The 16280-nt window shown below is 43.6% G+C and overlaps 1 protein-coding gene across 1 annotated transcript in view; it reads left to right on the top strand.

Annotated features, from left to right (window-relative positions):
* Window positions 1-16280, top strand: part of DDAH1 (dimethylarginine dimethylaminohydrolase 1) — a gene marked incomplete at its 5' end in the record, with an annotated part of 126365 nt that overhangs the window by 88429 nt on the left and 21656 nt on the right. The window contains 2 exons of the mRNA XM_019528335.1: window positions 908-981; window positions 1128-1247. Of these exons, the coding sequence (XP_019383880.1) occupies window positions 908-981; window positions 1128-1247 (194 nt within the window). The remainder of the gene's footprint in view (window positions 1-907; window positions 982-1127; window positions 1248-16280) is intronic.

Raw genomic sequence — 16280 nt, 5'->3', positions numbered from 1 at the left:
CTTGTTACTGGCAGCCATGTTTTTACAGACCAGTTTTCAGAGATTGTAAAAGTTCGATTCAGACACAAATGTAGCTGGTTCAGTGAGTAAACTACTAAAAATGCACTTTTAGTTTATGGGTAAGTAGAGTTGCTTGCCAGATGTCATGTGCTGAACAAGTTATATGCATGACTGACATAGAAGGTGAAAATACTGATTGGGTTTTTTTTGTAATTAAGCGCATTATGTGTAATCTCACTGAGAGTATGTTGCTCCTTGCCTGTGGTAAATATAGCTGTTTACTGTGATCAGTATCATAGAAGGCATACCTCTTGGCTTAATTTACCAAAGGAATGGGGGAAGGTTTCAGGTTAAGCAAACCAAAACCTAAGAACTTCCTACTATGTCGCAGATCCTAACATCTATTTCTTTTGCACCTTCAAGATACCAGCATCTGTGTAAGTGTTATGGGGGATGGGAGAAATCTCGGAGGGAGGGACTGCCAGTGATTTATTAATCCAGCCCAGCTGTTCTTTTCCTTTACCCTATGGCCACTGCAGGGCTTTAAGGAAAAGAAACTGTTCATGTTTCTGATAAAATGCTTCTTCTGGTAATGGGTAATTGGTTTAAATGATCAGCCTGCAATTGAAGGTTGTATTTTTCAATAAGCTACATATGTAATGTTTTTAATGCTTAATGTTTCAATAAGCTACATATTAATATTAATAGACTTTTGCCATAGTCAAGCTTCAGATAAGTCCTGTGAAGGACTGTTACAAAGACTCTCCCACGAAGTTGGCCTATTTTTAAAATGTGTCTTCAGGGGATTCAGTGCCCTTGGTGACTTGTATTTCTGCAGCCATTAAGAAAAAAAGCCCTATTGTTAATTTGTTCCTTACTTCTCTCTCCAAATTTTTTTTTCTTTCAGGGAGAGAGTTTTTTGTTGGTCTTTCAAAACGGACAAATCAACGTGGTGCAGAAATTCTGGCTGACACATTTAAGGTTTGTAAACTCATTCTTCACTAATACATTTTAGCCCTTCTGTCCATGCCACAAAGCATGAACAGTCCCCTGAACTGAAGATGCTGGGTAATGGAACTGGTACTGTTTTAAAATATTCACAGTGAACTGTTCTCATTTCTGCACAGGATTATGCTGTCTCCACAGTTCCTGTTCATGACTCTTTGCATCTGAAGAGTTTTTGTAGCATGGCTGGACCAAATCTGATTGCTATTGGTTCAAGTGAAGGCGCACAGAAAGCCCTCAAGGTAAAATACACAAGATGATCCTCTGGGATAAGCAGCAAATTTTGCTTTTATCTCTCTGCAAGAGCACTTGAGTTTAAAAGAGATGAAGAAACAATGCAAAAATAAAACAGGACACTAAAGGGAATGCTGTGTGTGCATAGTATAAGGGATATTGCTGTTAAGCAGAGAAATCATTATGCTGATTAGCTTTAACAGTAAAATGCTTTATACACGGCCAGAAGTATAACAAGGTGTCCTAGGCAGCAGTCATGGAAAAGGTAGTGGCAGTGGCTGGCACTGTGGTGGTTCTGTTCTTGCACCCCTTTTATGTTGGAGCCTGGGGCTTGTGCCCTGATTGCCTGTCCATAATTACGTTACTGTACATGGCTTATAGGTGCTTCTACTTGATAGTGTTGAAGTGCCTGTTTTTTGTTCAGTTGTGTGGGAAGACAATAGTAGAAATCAAGACTGAAAGTTAGAAAGAAGCAGAGTTGTCCAGATTCTTTAATATAGAGGCAACAGCTTTGACATAAAGGCTGCTGACAAACATGAAACCCCTCAAAAAACAGTGATTTACTTGAAGCGGAAGTGCATTAGTTTGACCAAGCTCAGCCAACTTCTGTATAGACTGCACTTTTTAGCAGGGCTTTTGGCACTTCTTTCTAAATCTGTTTCAGTCAGCTATTGGACAAAAGTGCCCAAAAGGCCCGCTGAAGTGCACAAGCTATACAGACTTTGGGTGAGCTGGGTCAAACTAATACAGTGCATCTTCTAGGCATGTGCTGTGCTTGGTGCAGGGGCACACCAAGCTAAAAGTAAAGCATTGGGGGGGCTTCACATCTGTAAGCGGCCAAAGAAAGAAGGGTTCAGTGAGAGAACTTGAGAAGGGAGCTGATGCAATGGGAGAGAATGATTTATTGGAGCATTGGATGGGTTGGAGAAATGTGAAGCATTTTAGAAATGTTGGAGAGAAGTGAAAGGTTTGATCAGAGGTAGGGAGAAAAGGGTATGAAGCAACAGACACAATCACCATGCTTGTAACCTGAAGTGAAAAAGGAGGATGGTGAAGCTTCATAGAAGGTGGGGGTCAGGGAGTTAAATAGTTAGGTGGATACCCATTTTAGGGAGGTTCAGGATAACAAGACTAAGAAAGATGAGGCAAATAAAATATAGGTTATATTTTCATGTAATTCCATGCTGTGCTAACATCTACCTTTAGGGGATGGGCAGTTGTTGGGGAAGAGATGAAAATGCCAGGCTAGGTTTCCAAGAGTGCAACACTGACTTCTTGCCAATGAGGAGTTTCCAGGATTTTAACAACATGAGACAGTATTCTGAGCTGAAGTGTCTAACATGAATACTATTGCTCCTTCTCATTTGCTTTCATAGAGCAGAGTAAGCTGTAAGAGATCCATCACTGTATATCAGTTGTAGAAAACAAGGTGGTTACATATGCCATTAAGAAGGATTACATTTACCAACTAAATACGTTACAGTTTACAGTTATATTCCCCTGGCACCAATGGTTGCCCTGGAGAGGCTTTCTGTCACAAAATGGAACAGTAAAAGGTCTTTTTTTATTTGCCTGGAAAGGCCAAAGTACAAAATGTCCTTTCTTTTAAAAATGTGATGTCAAAAAATAAAGTGAAGCCATGTCCAAAAGAATTATGACTAGATGAGCATGTGCATTTCTCATTCCATCAGGTATGTCTCATCAAGGGTCATGTGAAGGTTCATGTGTTCAATAACAGCAGCAAGCCTGCTTCCCAATGCTCCGGTTATAATTACACTGCAAAGAATTAACCCACGCTTTGCTTTTCAATGTTACCAAATCCGTTCTGAGGATGAGAATGTGGTGATTATTACTAATAATTATTATTATTGTGCAGTGGCAGATTAAGATTTATTGGGGCTCTGGGTAAACATAAAATTGGAGTCCCCCCACCAGGTGAAGGCAGTTTCCCTCTGCACCCACCAGGAGGCTGTGGCTGGCCCCACCCAGCCTCCTCGGCACATCCAGGGCGAGCCAGGGGGCACGAGCACCTCTGAGACAAAGGTGGCCCTGGCCTGGCCCCTCCGCCCGGTGGGTGTCACACAGCTGGGGCTGCAGTCCCTCCGTGCTGTGGGACGAGCCAGGGCTGAGGCTGGGGTCAGCCTGTGAGGAGGGGCATGGGCTCCGCACTGCACCCGGCTGCCTGCCTGCCCCTTTGGTGGCCCTGGCGGGGCAAGGGTGTCCCGTCCCATCCTGTCCCAGCAGTGCTGGTGCCGGTGGCCTCCTGCAGACAGCAAAGAATGGGAGTGGAGCCGCCCATAGGGCTTCCTGACAAAGATGGCCCCAGGAAGCAGCTGCCACCTGCACAGAGCCCCACGTCCTCCCCCGCCCCCTGGCCCGGCTGGAGAGGAGGAGGCATGCGCTGCCTGCCCCAGATACTCATGGCCAGGATGCCTGCCTAGGCTATGCTGCCCCTGGCGCCCCAGGAGGCTCCCGACTGGTGGGGGCCCATGCATTAATAAAGTGCTCTTAAAGTCTGGTAGCTATAGTGAGTGCCCTCTTATTTGGGGTGAGAAGGTGTAGAGGATAGCTTGTTTACTTGTACTGAAGAAAATATTGTATGTGTGGGCAGTCTGGAGCACTGGTGAGAGCAGGATTGACAGACCCAAAGTCTGATCCTCAAGCTGAAGTCAGGAACTGCTGATCTGCACCAGTCACGGGACTGAGAGGATGTTAGAAGGGTCAGGGAAGACAAAGGCTAAGGCTGGAAAAAGCGTGCAGACAGGTAGCAACATCAGGCAAGTGGGGCCTCTCAAAGTCTGAAAGAGCTCACAGTCTAAAGGTGGCCAATCTTCCCAGCTGGTCTGTCGGTCCTTTATTGCTAACTCTTGAGAAAAGTGTCAAGTGACAAGGTATTATGTAAAGTGTGGCCTGACTCATTTGCATCATGCTGAGGGTGTGGCAGTGTAGATATAGTAGCTCTCTATCACTTATGCATCATATTTTAATCCATCTTTGTTAAAGTGTGGCTTGTTACTTAGATATCTAAATTTGTATGTGCTTACCATACCCAAGGTATTTTTAAAGGTTACGGAGATGAATATTTATACCATGATTTTTGCCTGAGGCTTCTGAGCAGGATTCAGACCCCATTGTACCAGGCAGAACATGGTGAAACTCAGAAACAGACACTATCTTTACCTCTAAGAGCTTACAGGCACAGGCTCTGATCCTGCATAGACATATGCACCTACTTGACTTCCCTAGGCCGACTCATGCATAAAGTTAAGAATGAAGACAAATTGCTATGATGTATTCTTACATGTTTCTTTTTCAGTTCTTCAGATACTTCCTGTCTAGGGACATTCCTAGAGCTTTACATTTTCCAGGAATGTGACTTCTTAGCAGGGCTGGGCAGGATGTTTTCTCATCCCATGCTCGATTCTATGAGTTAATGATTGTTTCAGACGTGAGTCTATCATAGTGCTAGACTTTTAAAAAAGTTTTCTACTCCTAAATTGGGACTAAACCAAATCTTAAATGTTTGCCAACCAAAAAAAATCCCAAATAAAGTTCATAATGGGTCAAATGAAATACTCCCTCTCAACATACTTTTATATACACACACACGTGCACATAAAGTACATTTCTGAAGGAAAAGTATTTTTGATCATCCAAAATAACTATTTTCATTTTGAAAATGTCAAAAAGTGATGTTTCAACAACTTTGAAACTTTGAAAAAGTTTTGAAACAAGAAGTATCTAAACCAAACTTTTCCTATGTTTTTTGGTTTTCGACAAGTCGGCATGTTAAATGAGTTCTATTTATTATATATAACATATTTATTACATATATAATAAAGGGAAATTGTCATCTTCCAAAGACAGGAATTGCCAGCAAGCTATTTGTACAGATACAACATTGTTTATCTTGTGAAATCAGTGGTGCAGTTAAGATTTTGTGGCCACTAATAGATAATATACATATATGTTACCTATTGCTAAAGCAGTCTTGCTGTTTACAGCTGTAGTTGTAGGCTCAGAATCTCAGAAGAGCAGATTTAGAATAACACCAGTCAGTGAAGATTTATTAGCTGAGATCCTTGGTAGTGGTAGGGGGGCATTGTTAAGGGTACTATATTTAACAAATTTTGATTCCCAAATGGGTTTGCATAGGTTTTCAGGCTTTGAAGCTTAAAAATGCTCATGTTCAATTAAGCTCAGTGTTAGCATGGTACAGTCTCACAGGAGATCCCCAGAGTATTCCTTGGCTCATACTTGCTGGAATAAAAGTCTCTGTTCTAATGTGACAGAATTTGGATTTCAGAAAAACAGTTTTCCCCTTCTAAAATTAGATTAGGATGAACCAAATTATAAAAGAATAATGATCCAGTTCCTAGTAACTGGAGGAATGACAGAAGAGCAGAAGCTTAGAGACTTGGGGCTTGGAGAAAAAGGCTTAACTCTTACCTTTCCATCTCTTACAGAAAATTCAGGCTGTATTTTCATAAGCTCTTCACTCTGCCCAGACATTCTCTCAGGCAGTGACAAATTTACTGATAATATGCATCTGCTCTTAAACAGGAACAAGACCACAACAAACATGACTACTTTCCCAAGACTTAATTACCTATAAACCTTGGCAGTGGTGGCCTTCAGGGTTATAAACTGTGGTTGTTGAGGGTAACTTCTAAGGAAACCTGTATTTGATTATGAATTTAAATGCACTTTCTTAAAGCATGCCCTGTGGTTTTTAAACTGAGGTGTTAGAATCAACACTTTTGGTGCAGGGGGTAGGTGAAAGCAGAGGCATGACTGACCAGGACTGCACCCTGGGCAATATGTGCCCCTTTGCTCACTGCATCTCCCCAGCTTCAGCTCTGTCTCTGGCAGTGGGGAGGATAGAGCAGTGGAGGTAGCATAGGAGAAGCAGCCAGAGATTCACTGCTGCTAGTGGAGACGTCACCTTCTTCTTTGCTGCTGACACGGATGTCAAATAGCCAAAAAAGCACTGGTTATTGATGACAAAGTATGGGAGAGATACCTCTCCTAGCAGCAGCACACCTCCAGCTGCTGCTTCTCCACTGTGCATCACTACCACCTCTGCTCTCCCCACTGTTGAAGCTGGTGCAGTTAGCATGGCAGGATCCAGCTCTGCCCCATGCACTGGCAGCTGCCACTGAGCATGGACCCATCCTGCTACACCTCTGGTGGAAGATGTTGGCTCCCCAGCTCCCTACTGCTGTCTTCTCTGCAGCCCAGGAGCAGTTGGACTGTGAACCAGGAATGTTCTGAGCAGCTCTTCACACTCCTCAGTGTATTTGTTTAGTTGTCCCCACTGGGCATCTTCTGTGTTGCAGGGAAAGGAGGAGAGAGATTCTGGCACTTTCATGCTTCATTGCCAGTGTGGAAGCCCAGAGAAAAGCAGAATAGTAGCTTCACTGGCTCCACCTGAACCTCACCATAGGCTGGAATGACTTTGGGGTTGCTGTAACTTGAGCCACTTTCTGAGATTCACCAATAAGATGTAGATTAGGTGGGGATAGAGAGGACACAGCTTACCATATATCCACTCTGCCCTCAGGCAGAAGCTGGGGACATCAAAGTTGGTCGTGTTGGCAATACAGTCATTGGGGTCATTCCCACAACCCTAACCCATGGCAAGGAAATCCCCAGCAAAAAATATGCAGATGGCTGTAGTTCCCTTTGGCTGCTTAGTTATGCAGAGCAAGTAGAAAGCAACAGGAATCTGCCCCTGTGTATTGGGTGGCGCTTTGCCCTTTTTTAACATCAGTTGCCATATGCTGGGTATGTTTGGCAGTTCTGTTCTGCTTTCCCATTTCAGATGGACTCCTGTGTATACAGCTGAGCTGAGGGAGACAGGCAGGTATTTGTCTGTCTATTGGTGCAGCTTGTGGCTGGTAAAAAAGCTACTGTGGCAGCTACTGAGCAACTAGCCAAGCATTTCCTCTCCCTGCTCCTTGTGTTGAATCAGGCACAGGGAGAGCAGCACAAGATGAGAGATCAGACCTGGCTCCAAGCTGCTCAAAGCTACCCTACTGGCCTGAACTACCAAGCTTTGTATCTCATGGCTTGCCGTCCCTGAGGGCAGGCTGTGTAGCTATAAGTTAGTTTTTATGTCTGTATGCAAGTTATGTACAAATTATCTGCCCCCTCAGGCTGAAAAGATTGCCTACCAGCCTCTTCGTTCCATGAAAAAAGAATCTTACACAGCCTGTTTGTTGAAGCTTCATCTGATGAAGTGAGCTTCAGCCCATGAAAGCTTGTGCATGCTCTCTCTCTCCCCAAAATCTAATGCTGGGAAATTCCTGAATGTCTTTCACTGACACTTTTTAAAAACTCACTTGGAGACAAAAAAGGAAGCACAGTAGAGTTTGGCCCGAGTACTTAAACTTTGGCAGTGTTACGACCAAGTGAAAAAGAGATCTTGTAACAAAAAGTGTTATGCAAACTTAGCTACTGGCCTCATTACCAGCTCTGCCTGTCATATCCTTATTTCATTCCTCTGGAATTAAACTTGCCCCTGTCTTCATAAAGGTAACTAAAACCCGGAGCTAAAGCCTATTCAGTGGCTCAGTAGGGCAGAACTCACTCGGGTCCTACTCTTGTTATCCACACTTTATACAGGAGGCTGTAGGGCACAACAATCCTGACAGTCCAGAACAACATTTCTTTCTTTTGATGGCTTATTTTTTTAACACTTTTCGTTCTCCCTGTAGAAATTCAGTCTTGCAACCAAGATGGTTCAGCTGTATTTGAGTACCTCTGGCAGTTCAGTTTGAATTAAGGATGCAAAGGTTAGAAAATGCAGAATGAATTTTCTTGTTAGCAGAAAAATGGTCTGTTGTGTTCTACTGTTTTCATACTTAATCCTGTAAGATCTCTTTTCCAACAATCTTGTTGGAGAGAGGGAGCTATTTTTAATTTATTTTTCTATGTTGCACTGCATGTAACCATGCAACTCTTGAAAAATTTAAACTTAGAACTTAAATGTAGCATGGTGGTATTGATTATAATCTTCAGAACTGCCTGTGCTGTATGCTGCAGGCAAACTATAAAATGGCTGGAAAGAGTTTAGGATAATAAAGCACATGCTAAACACAGATGATAAATCAGAAGTGACATTTTGACTTTGAGATCTTCTTCAGGCTCTGGAAAATAGAAAACATGGCTATTTGGACTGCAGCTGGAAAGTAAGACTAAGAAACTGGATGAGAGAATAAAAAAATTAACTGCTGAAACTACTGCTGCCTGAAATAGGTCTCATAGCTGAAATATTAATCTCCTCTAACTGCTTTGTGCTATTTTTAGCATGCATTTATTTCCTTCCTTTTATTAATCCTGTTTTACATTCTGTACATTGGATGTGTGCTCTAGCTGTCAACTGGGTCAAGAAAGAAAAAAGGAGAGACATATTTTTTTGTTCTTCAATAGAGGCAGGATTTTGCCATCTGCAACAGTGATCTCCAACCCCTTGCTTGTGGCAACATGTTGCCCTTAAGACCCTCTGACATTTTTTGCAGTGACAGGAAATTTCACTTTCCACAGGTACATTTCTTCAAGTTGCCAGAGAGAGTAAAGTATGATGTCTTCAACATGTTTCTTACTGTGCAAAGGGGCTTTTTAAGGTTGGGAATCATTAATCTTTACATGTTCTTCAAACCAGGCATCTTTAGGCGCTGATTCTGCTCTCCTGAAATCTGTGAACTATACTATTGACTTCACTGTAGACAGGTTTTGGCTTTTTGCCAGTGTGCCTTCAGACTGAAGGGTAATCAGCACTGTTGTTTTAGAGGTGCTCTTTACACTGCTGTTATCCTTTTCAGGGTACTTCTAATAATTCTTTGAGTTGTGCTGCAGCAACAGTCAATTGACACAGATCTCAAAATTAAAGTTTTGTTAACCAGAGGTACAAATGCTAAGCAAGGTTACTGCAGGATCAGAGACCCAATTAATTTCGGTTTTGTGCTTCTGGTATTAGAAGCTAGAAATCTGAAAAAAATCTGTGCTTGTACACTTCGTATTTATGTTGGCTGGTTTAGCAGAGATGCCCTCGAGGATCTGAATGACTTGAAATACAAGGCTTCTCATTTGACATAGTCCAGTGCTTTCTGTGGTGCGTAAGTTATGTCACTTATGGACAGTTCTGTCAGCTGAGAAAGCCCCATCTGAGGTCAAATGATTTTCTAATCACCCTTCAGACCCTTTCAATAAAAGTATCATAAACCCTTATTACTGTACACAATGGCCCAAATCCTGTTTCATCTCCAAAGCACCTGAGTTTCTCATTCTGACAATGGACATTAGGCAACCATTGTGCCTACAGAGGGCAATCCTTTTCTTTTTCAGGGAGATACATACTTCTCCCATTCTTTTGATGGGCAGATTTATGGCTGTTCATACACTTCTTGTTGTCATTGGCAGAGAGGATCCTGGCAGGGTGCAGGAACCAGGGCAAATCAGCCTGTGTGAGGCCTGGACACGAAGCTGGAGGTGTTGATGGCAGCATGGGGAGTGGCGAGCAGCCGGATGTGAAGCCGATGGAGGGGGGTGCATGGCGAGTGGCATAGAGTCACCAGTACTAGGAGGGGCCATGGCCGATCTGCCCGGCTCCACGGGGTCCCCCAAAGCTTAGGGCCCAGGACAGTCGCCCTAATTCACCCCCTCCCGGGGACAGCACTGGTCATTGGCAATCCCTCAATTAGAGGATGGTCTCTACCATGGCTTATTGATAGATCTGTGGCCCGAAGTTGGAAGCCTTTCCTCAGGGAAGTGTAGGCTGCATGCTGGGATTCCTCTCCTTTTCCTTCCTTCACTATTTCTTCTCTACTTTACCTTGAAAATGGGCTGCTGCTTGGTTGACATTGTGGCACCACTGCAGTTGGTCGACAGCTAGGTCCTCCCAATTCTTGGTGTCGGCATTCATTTTTTTGAGGTATGCCTTCTGTGTGTACTTGTAGCATTTCCAATGGCTGCTGGAGATCTCAGCTAAGCTGTCCCATTACTAAGCTTGGAGTAGAGCATTTGTTTTAGATGTTGAGGATTGGACATCTGCACCAGTGTCTGGTCTAGTGAAGTTGGTGCTTGAGAATCACCAACTTGGTGCTGGTAAGATTGGTTTCAGCAAGGATGCTGGCATGTGTGCAGAGGACATCCATTTGATGTGGAGGACCTTCTGGAGACATTGTTGGTGATACTTCTCCAGGTTCTTGAGACGACAATGGTAAGTCAACCTAATTTCAAACTTGTCATGTTACAATTCAGCTTAATCCAATTACTAAATGGGATGTGTCCATTTGGGATTCACTCCAGAAGGCGAATAAACCCACCTGTTGCCCAGTAATCTGGTGCTCAAGAAAATGAGAGATTTGGATGCTAGGTCCACATCACTTTGAAATATATCTTCTACTTCTCAGGCCACGTGACATCCCTAACTATCAGGCCATGGGTGGTCGTCCTCCTGTTTAAGATGGACTACTTGTAAGCATGAATGAAAAAAGTCAAAGGTCTAAAAGTAAAGCAGTCAAGGAGTGTATCTTCATGACTCAGTGAGGAGGGCACTACTTTCGGAAGAGGGAGTTGAGGATTCTGGGCTCTACCTATTCAATGCAAAACGGACAAGCATTTCTGGCATCAGAAACCAGAACTTAGAACTCCTCCTTCCCAACTGAGTACCATAACCGCTAGGCTACAGTGAAGCTTCTTTTTGCTTCTTCCATGCACTAGTTGTGAACTTGTAAATTATTGCAAGGCTGTGACAGCCAACCATTTAATATGGTTGAACTTGCAGCTGTTAGCTTCCTGAACACAGGCATAGCCTATAGGGATTTAGAATGGTGGTGACATCTGTTCCAGAACTAATTCTTCATATTTGGGACTCTAACCCAAATTAGTTTGTCATGTCTCTGTTGGGTCACACTAAAGCAGTGGTTCTCAACCTTTTAAAACCAAAGGCAGCCTATAGCAGGTTAGGGATTGCTCAGCTCAAATAGTCTTTAAAACTCAACACAGTTCTTTATTTTCCTAGGCATAGTTGCCTCACAGGAAACACCATTAAACATAAATCAGTAAACAAACATAAGCACAGTCAGTAAAGGGTTAACTTACTACATAGGATCTTTTCCTAGATCTTGACAGGGAGACTCCAGCTTTGTGCTGCTCCCTCAGCACTGTAGTCTTTCCTCTCTTCCTCTGGAGCTAGTTCCCTGGCTCAGTGCTGCTGCTTCTAGCCTTGCAACCTCAGATCTCTTTCCAGACCTTGAGAGAGTACCCTGGCTCAATTCTGCCACCACTACCTTGGTACTGCTCTGTCTCTCACAGTCTTCTATCTCTATTCTCTCTCTTCCCCAGCTCCGTCCCCTGGGAGCCCTTTTAATTGCCTGTGTGCCAGCTAATTATCAATCTCAACTGGCCCAGTCGTCCTAGGCAGCCTGCAGTTGGTTCTGATTGCTTGCAGCTGGACTGTAACCCTAGCAAGCCTCCAGACTGCTATGGCCTGATGTGTGCAGCCTGCTACAAGCCTCTGGAAGCCAGCGATCTGCTATATACTACTCAGTAACTTTTTGGAATTTAGTGGAACCCCATTTAGAGAGTTATCCTTTTTTTACAGGACTTACCTCCTCACACCCTGTAGCACCCTTAGAAGGATCTCCTGGGGTGGCAGAGTGGGCAGGGCACCTCTGAGGGCATGGCAACTTGTGGTGCATAGCGGCTGGAAGGGCTGCTTAAGGGTGGGTAATTAGATCCCTGAAAGAAGCAGCTGTCCCTGCATGAAGCAGAAGGGGTAGCAGTGGCAACTGGTGCAGAGGCTCATGCAAGGTGAGGGTGGCAGGAATAGGACCCTTCTGTGCCTAGCACTTATCATGGTCTACCCCTTCCCTGCCCCTAGGTTGTACCTGAGGGGGTGAGCAGTCCTTGCTGCTGCAGCTGCTCCTTCAGGAACTTAAACGCCAGTGCCTGGAGCCACCATTCTCCACAGCTCCAGGAACATGGGGAGTGGGGGTAAGAAAGAAGGGAGGAACCAAACTGAAAAAGCACAGCCCCATCTTTGCCAACTCTCAGCAGAGCATGCAGTTCAGAGCACAGTGGTAGTAGGTACAGGGGCTGCTCTTTTTAGCACAGCTTGTTCCCCTGCTCCTTCTGTGCTGGTGGGAGGGGCCACAGAAATTACTACTGGGGTGCTGGGGCAGGTGCAGGGTGCCCAGCATCTGGAGAAGCCAGTGCTTGCCTCCTCTCACAGGGGCTGCATTGCAATGCCTCAGAGTGCTGTGGCACCCTGGTTGAGAATCATTGCACTGGAGTCTGGAATATAGTTGAATATAGCAGTGGAATATTAAGCCTTGGACAAATGTCCATCGTTTCTTCTGAAATAAGGGACATTCAGAACATATTTGCTTTGTCTCGTTCTTCACTTCCCCATTCTACACCTTGTATGGATTGAGCATTCAATTTCTAGACTCCCCACATGCATCCCAATAAATAGTTCTGGAACAGATCAAGGGAAGCTTATCAAAACCACATCTGAGAGTACGGAAAAAATGCGTGTGTTCCAAGTAGTTGGTTGTTTGGTTTGTATCCGGAGTTAAGGTTCCAGGAGTGCTTTCAAAAATGTAAGGTAAGAACTAGTTGTAATATAGTCTGCGTCACCCCTCTTCCTGTCGTTTAAGGCCTTTTGTTTTTATTATACCTTGTATAACTAGAGTCTCTGCTGTGTGCTAATTTTGAAAGGCAGAACACTGCTTTCATCTACCAGAGCCCAGTTGCACTCATTGTGTGAATGCCAAGAAATTGCTAACTATGCAGTGCATAAGCAATAACACACTAGGGCCCTCAAGTGGCAGCTTGCTCTTTTAGAGTATCAGGCACCTTCTGCACAATATGAAGAACTGTTTATTGACATAATTTTTGTTGTACTTCTGTACATTCTCCTGGGGGCTTTTTTAGTAATAAAAAAGTTTGCATGAAAACAGGACCTCTTATCCATTAAAAATTTAGCATTTATGCCTCTGCTTATTCCCCACATGAAATCATAATCGTCTATGTACGATATCACACTGGGTTGCTGTGGAAATCAATACAAATATTAACAGCCCAAAGAGGATGACTTCAGGTAGGGAATAAGGAGCAAGTGTGGATGAATTATGACTTTTACGTAATGTAGCAATAAAAAACGAGGTTAATAAAATATACAGAACAATTGACAAATTGCTTCTAAATTTAACTTTAAAAAAAAAATCTTTCCATGAGACATCTGCTACACTCAGCCTTGTAGACAGAATTATATGAACACTACCTAATTCTGCTTTGCACTTTCCTTTAGCTTATAGTTTCTTCCACATAGTCAACTTCTGGGAGGTCCTGCTTTCCTTCACCTTCTATTGATGTTCCATTATTTTGGAAATTATAAGAATTCAACATCCCATAGGGCTTGGCTACAGGAATATACCTGCTTTTAAAAACCATTTGCATTTAAGACAGTATACGTTTATAAGGTTTTTTTTGTTTAATTGAGCCATATCTTAGTAAAATATATTGTTTTGAATTTAGTATTTAAGATTGAATTTAGACTTGGATATATGTATCCATTAGTATTTATAGTGTACCAGTTGCTTAGAATCTGGTCTTCTAGGTTAAAGAGCTAACATTTAAAAACAATAAGCTAATAACTTATTAGCTTAATAAGACTTTTTTTTTAAATCTAATTGTACCAGACATGGCAGGTAACCTATGACCATCTGGGAAGCTGTCATTCATAAGAGATATAACAGAAACTACAACTACAAAAACTGAGGGATCTTCCAGCTTGCCCTACATCCAGTGTAACTTATTTTTTCTGCTCCTTTGCTTTCTTTTGTTTTGTTTTTCTGAATATCAGCTTCCCTTCTCCTTTTCTAGTTTCCTGTTCCAAAAGACAGGATGTTCGTGCCTAGAGTCCTTCATTAACAACAACAACAAATTTAAGCCATTTCCTTTTCCCCTACTTGAGGGGTGCTCGCCCTGTGCAGGAACCCATACGCAATGCTGATGTCCTAATACCAGCCTGGCCTCAGCACAAGGTTATTTTAAGGTTGTAGAGCAGCACAGGTGTGCTCTCAAGCAGTGCTAATGAGCAGCATATGTTATCAATTAACTTTGAGATGAGATAGGAGCCTTCTTGAGCTAGGGAAAGCTTAGGAATATAAAATGAGAGAGATTCTGTTCAGAACTAAGCACTATGGAAAATGTGGCTGAAAAGGTCCATCTACAGGGTACCCTCAAAGCCCTGACTTTCTCCCCACTGTTCCTCTGCTTATCTCAAGGAACAGACCAAGGTTTGCTCCAGGATAATGCCTTATCTCTGCCTGCCTCAACTCCACAGCCCTTATATCAGACCTAACAGCCGCAGCAGGGCAATCTCTGCCAGCTCCAGATGGCTTCCCTTTGCCTTGTGAAAGAAATGTTAGGTTCCCCTTTCCATAGAATGGGCTAGCCTTGGAATATCACTCCCCTCAAGATCACAGTGTACCACAGGCAATCAGTAAAGAGACGAAACAACAAAAGGATGTATTATATAAGAGAAAAGAAGTGCACAAGAAAAATAGCTATATAGTTTGAAGACAGAACAAAAAGCCAAGCTAAGTGTCTTACCCTCCTTGTGGCTGCTGCCCCTCTGAGAGTCCTGCCAGCGGGTACATTTGCATGTGCTCCAATGTGTTCTGATTTGAACGTGTTGAAGCAAACTTAATTAACTGAGTCTGCTGGAGCATTCGAATCAGCACGCTCCAGCACGCCACAACATCTCATGTATTCAGCATCCTCGCATTACAAAATGGCAGCAGGGATGAGCTTTAGTTTAAAGCATTGCCATTTTGAAACATGGGACACAATACATGAGATGCTATGGCATTTTTAATTAGAGCATCTCCTGAGAGCAGGTCTTCCAGTCCCGCACCGTGGAGCACGTGTATAGGTGCCCAATGTTTCCAGAGATCAGCCTTCCTGCTGATCTTGCCAGACCTAACCACTGGGGATTTGGACTCTTTCCAAGCCTGGGAAAATGCAAAGACCAGGATCACCTCACAGATAGCCCCTAAAATACCTTCACGCTAGAAGCCCTTCCCTTCCTCTGCCCCCTCAACATTGTCTTAAGTGCTCAGGAGTCTCAGTATCCTCACTTTTCCTTTCTGCCAGGGCAACTGGAATTCTTCTAGCTAATGGCCCATTACTCTGAGTTGCCTTCGCTGTTAAGGGGTTGTATTGCGCAATACAGGCAGACAACACCCTGAGCAATTGTTGTTGCCTTAGTAACACAATGATGAGAGACACTTAGCAGTTTTGCCTGGTCCCTTTTCCTTCACTATGAATCCGTCAGTTACTTTGACTAAACCATGTCCAAAATTATAAGGATACATACAGGCAGCATAACATAATACATACAGTGGTGAACATGGCCTAAGTGAACGCAGCATAACATTGGCTTTTCAACAAGACCACACATGCCTTATCAGTAAGTCAAATGCTAGGAAATCTGTATGAAATCCTAGAAACACCCCCAAATTTAGTGGGGTTTATGACAGGGAGGGAAAAAAAGCAGAAGCCTAGCTCTTGAGTGCACTAAATGTGGAAGGGGGGATTTCATAGGTTTTATTTGGGCTGGAAGGGACCTTGAAGATGATCAAGTCCAGCCCCCTGCCCAGGGGCAGGAAGTCAGCTAGGGTCAAAGGATCTCAGCAAGATAAGTATCCAAAGGTTTCTTGAATAAGTCCAGAGTAGGTGCCTGCACCACTTCTGGAGGGAGTCTATTCCAGGCCTTGGGGGCTTGGTCAGTAAAGAAATTTTTACTTATGTCCAGCCTAAAACGGTCTTGGAGGAGTTTATGACCGTTAGTCCTTGTTATCCCTTGGGGCACTCTGGTGAACAGGCGATCCTGCAGATCCTGCAGGCGTTCCTGCAGACCCCTTATGTACTAATAGGCAGCCACCAGGTCCCCCCAAGCCTGCACTTTTCCAGGCTGAAGAGTCCTATGGCTCTCAGCCTGTCTTCATAAGGCCTATTCTCTTGCC

The sequence above is a fragment of the Gavialis gangeticus genome, unplaced genomic scaffold (genome assembly GCF_001723915.1).
Source record: "Gavialis gangeticus isolate Ggan-Ray unplaced genomic scaffold, GavGan_comp1, whole genome shotgun sequence".
In the NCBI taxonomy this organism is placed as follows: domain Eukaryota; kingdom Metazoa; phylum Chordata; order Crocodylia; family Gavialidae; genus Gavialis; species Gavialis gangeticus.
The sequence above is the reverse complement of the archived record's forward strand: the minus strand, read 5'-3'. Positions and strand labels throughout refer to the sequence as shown.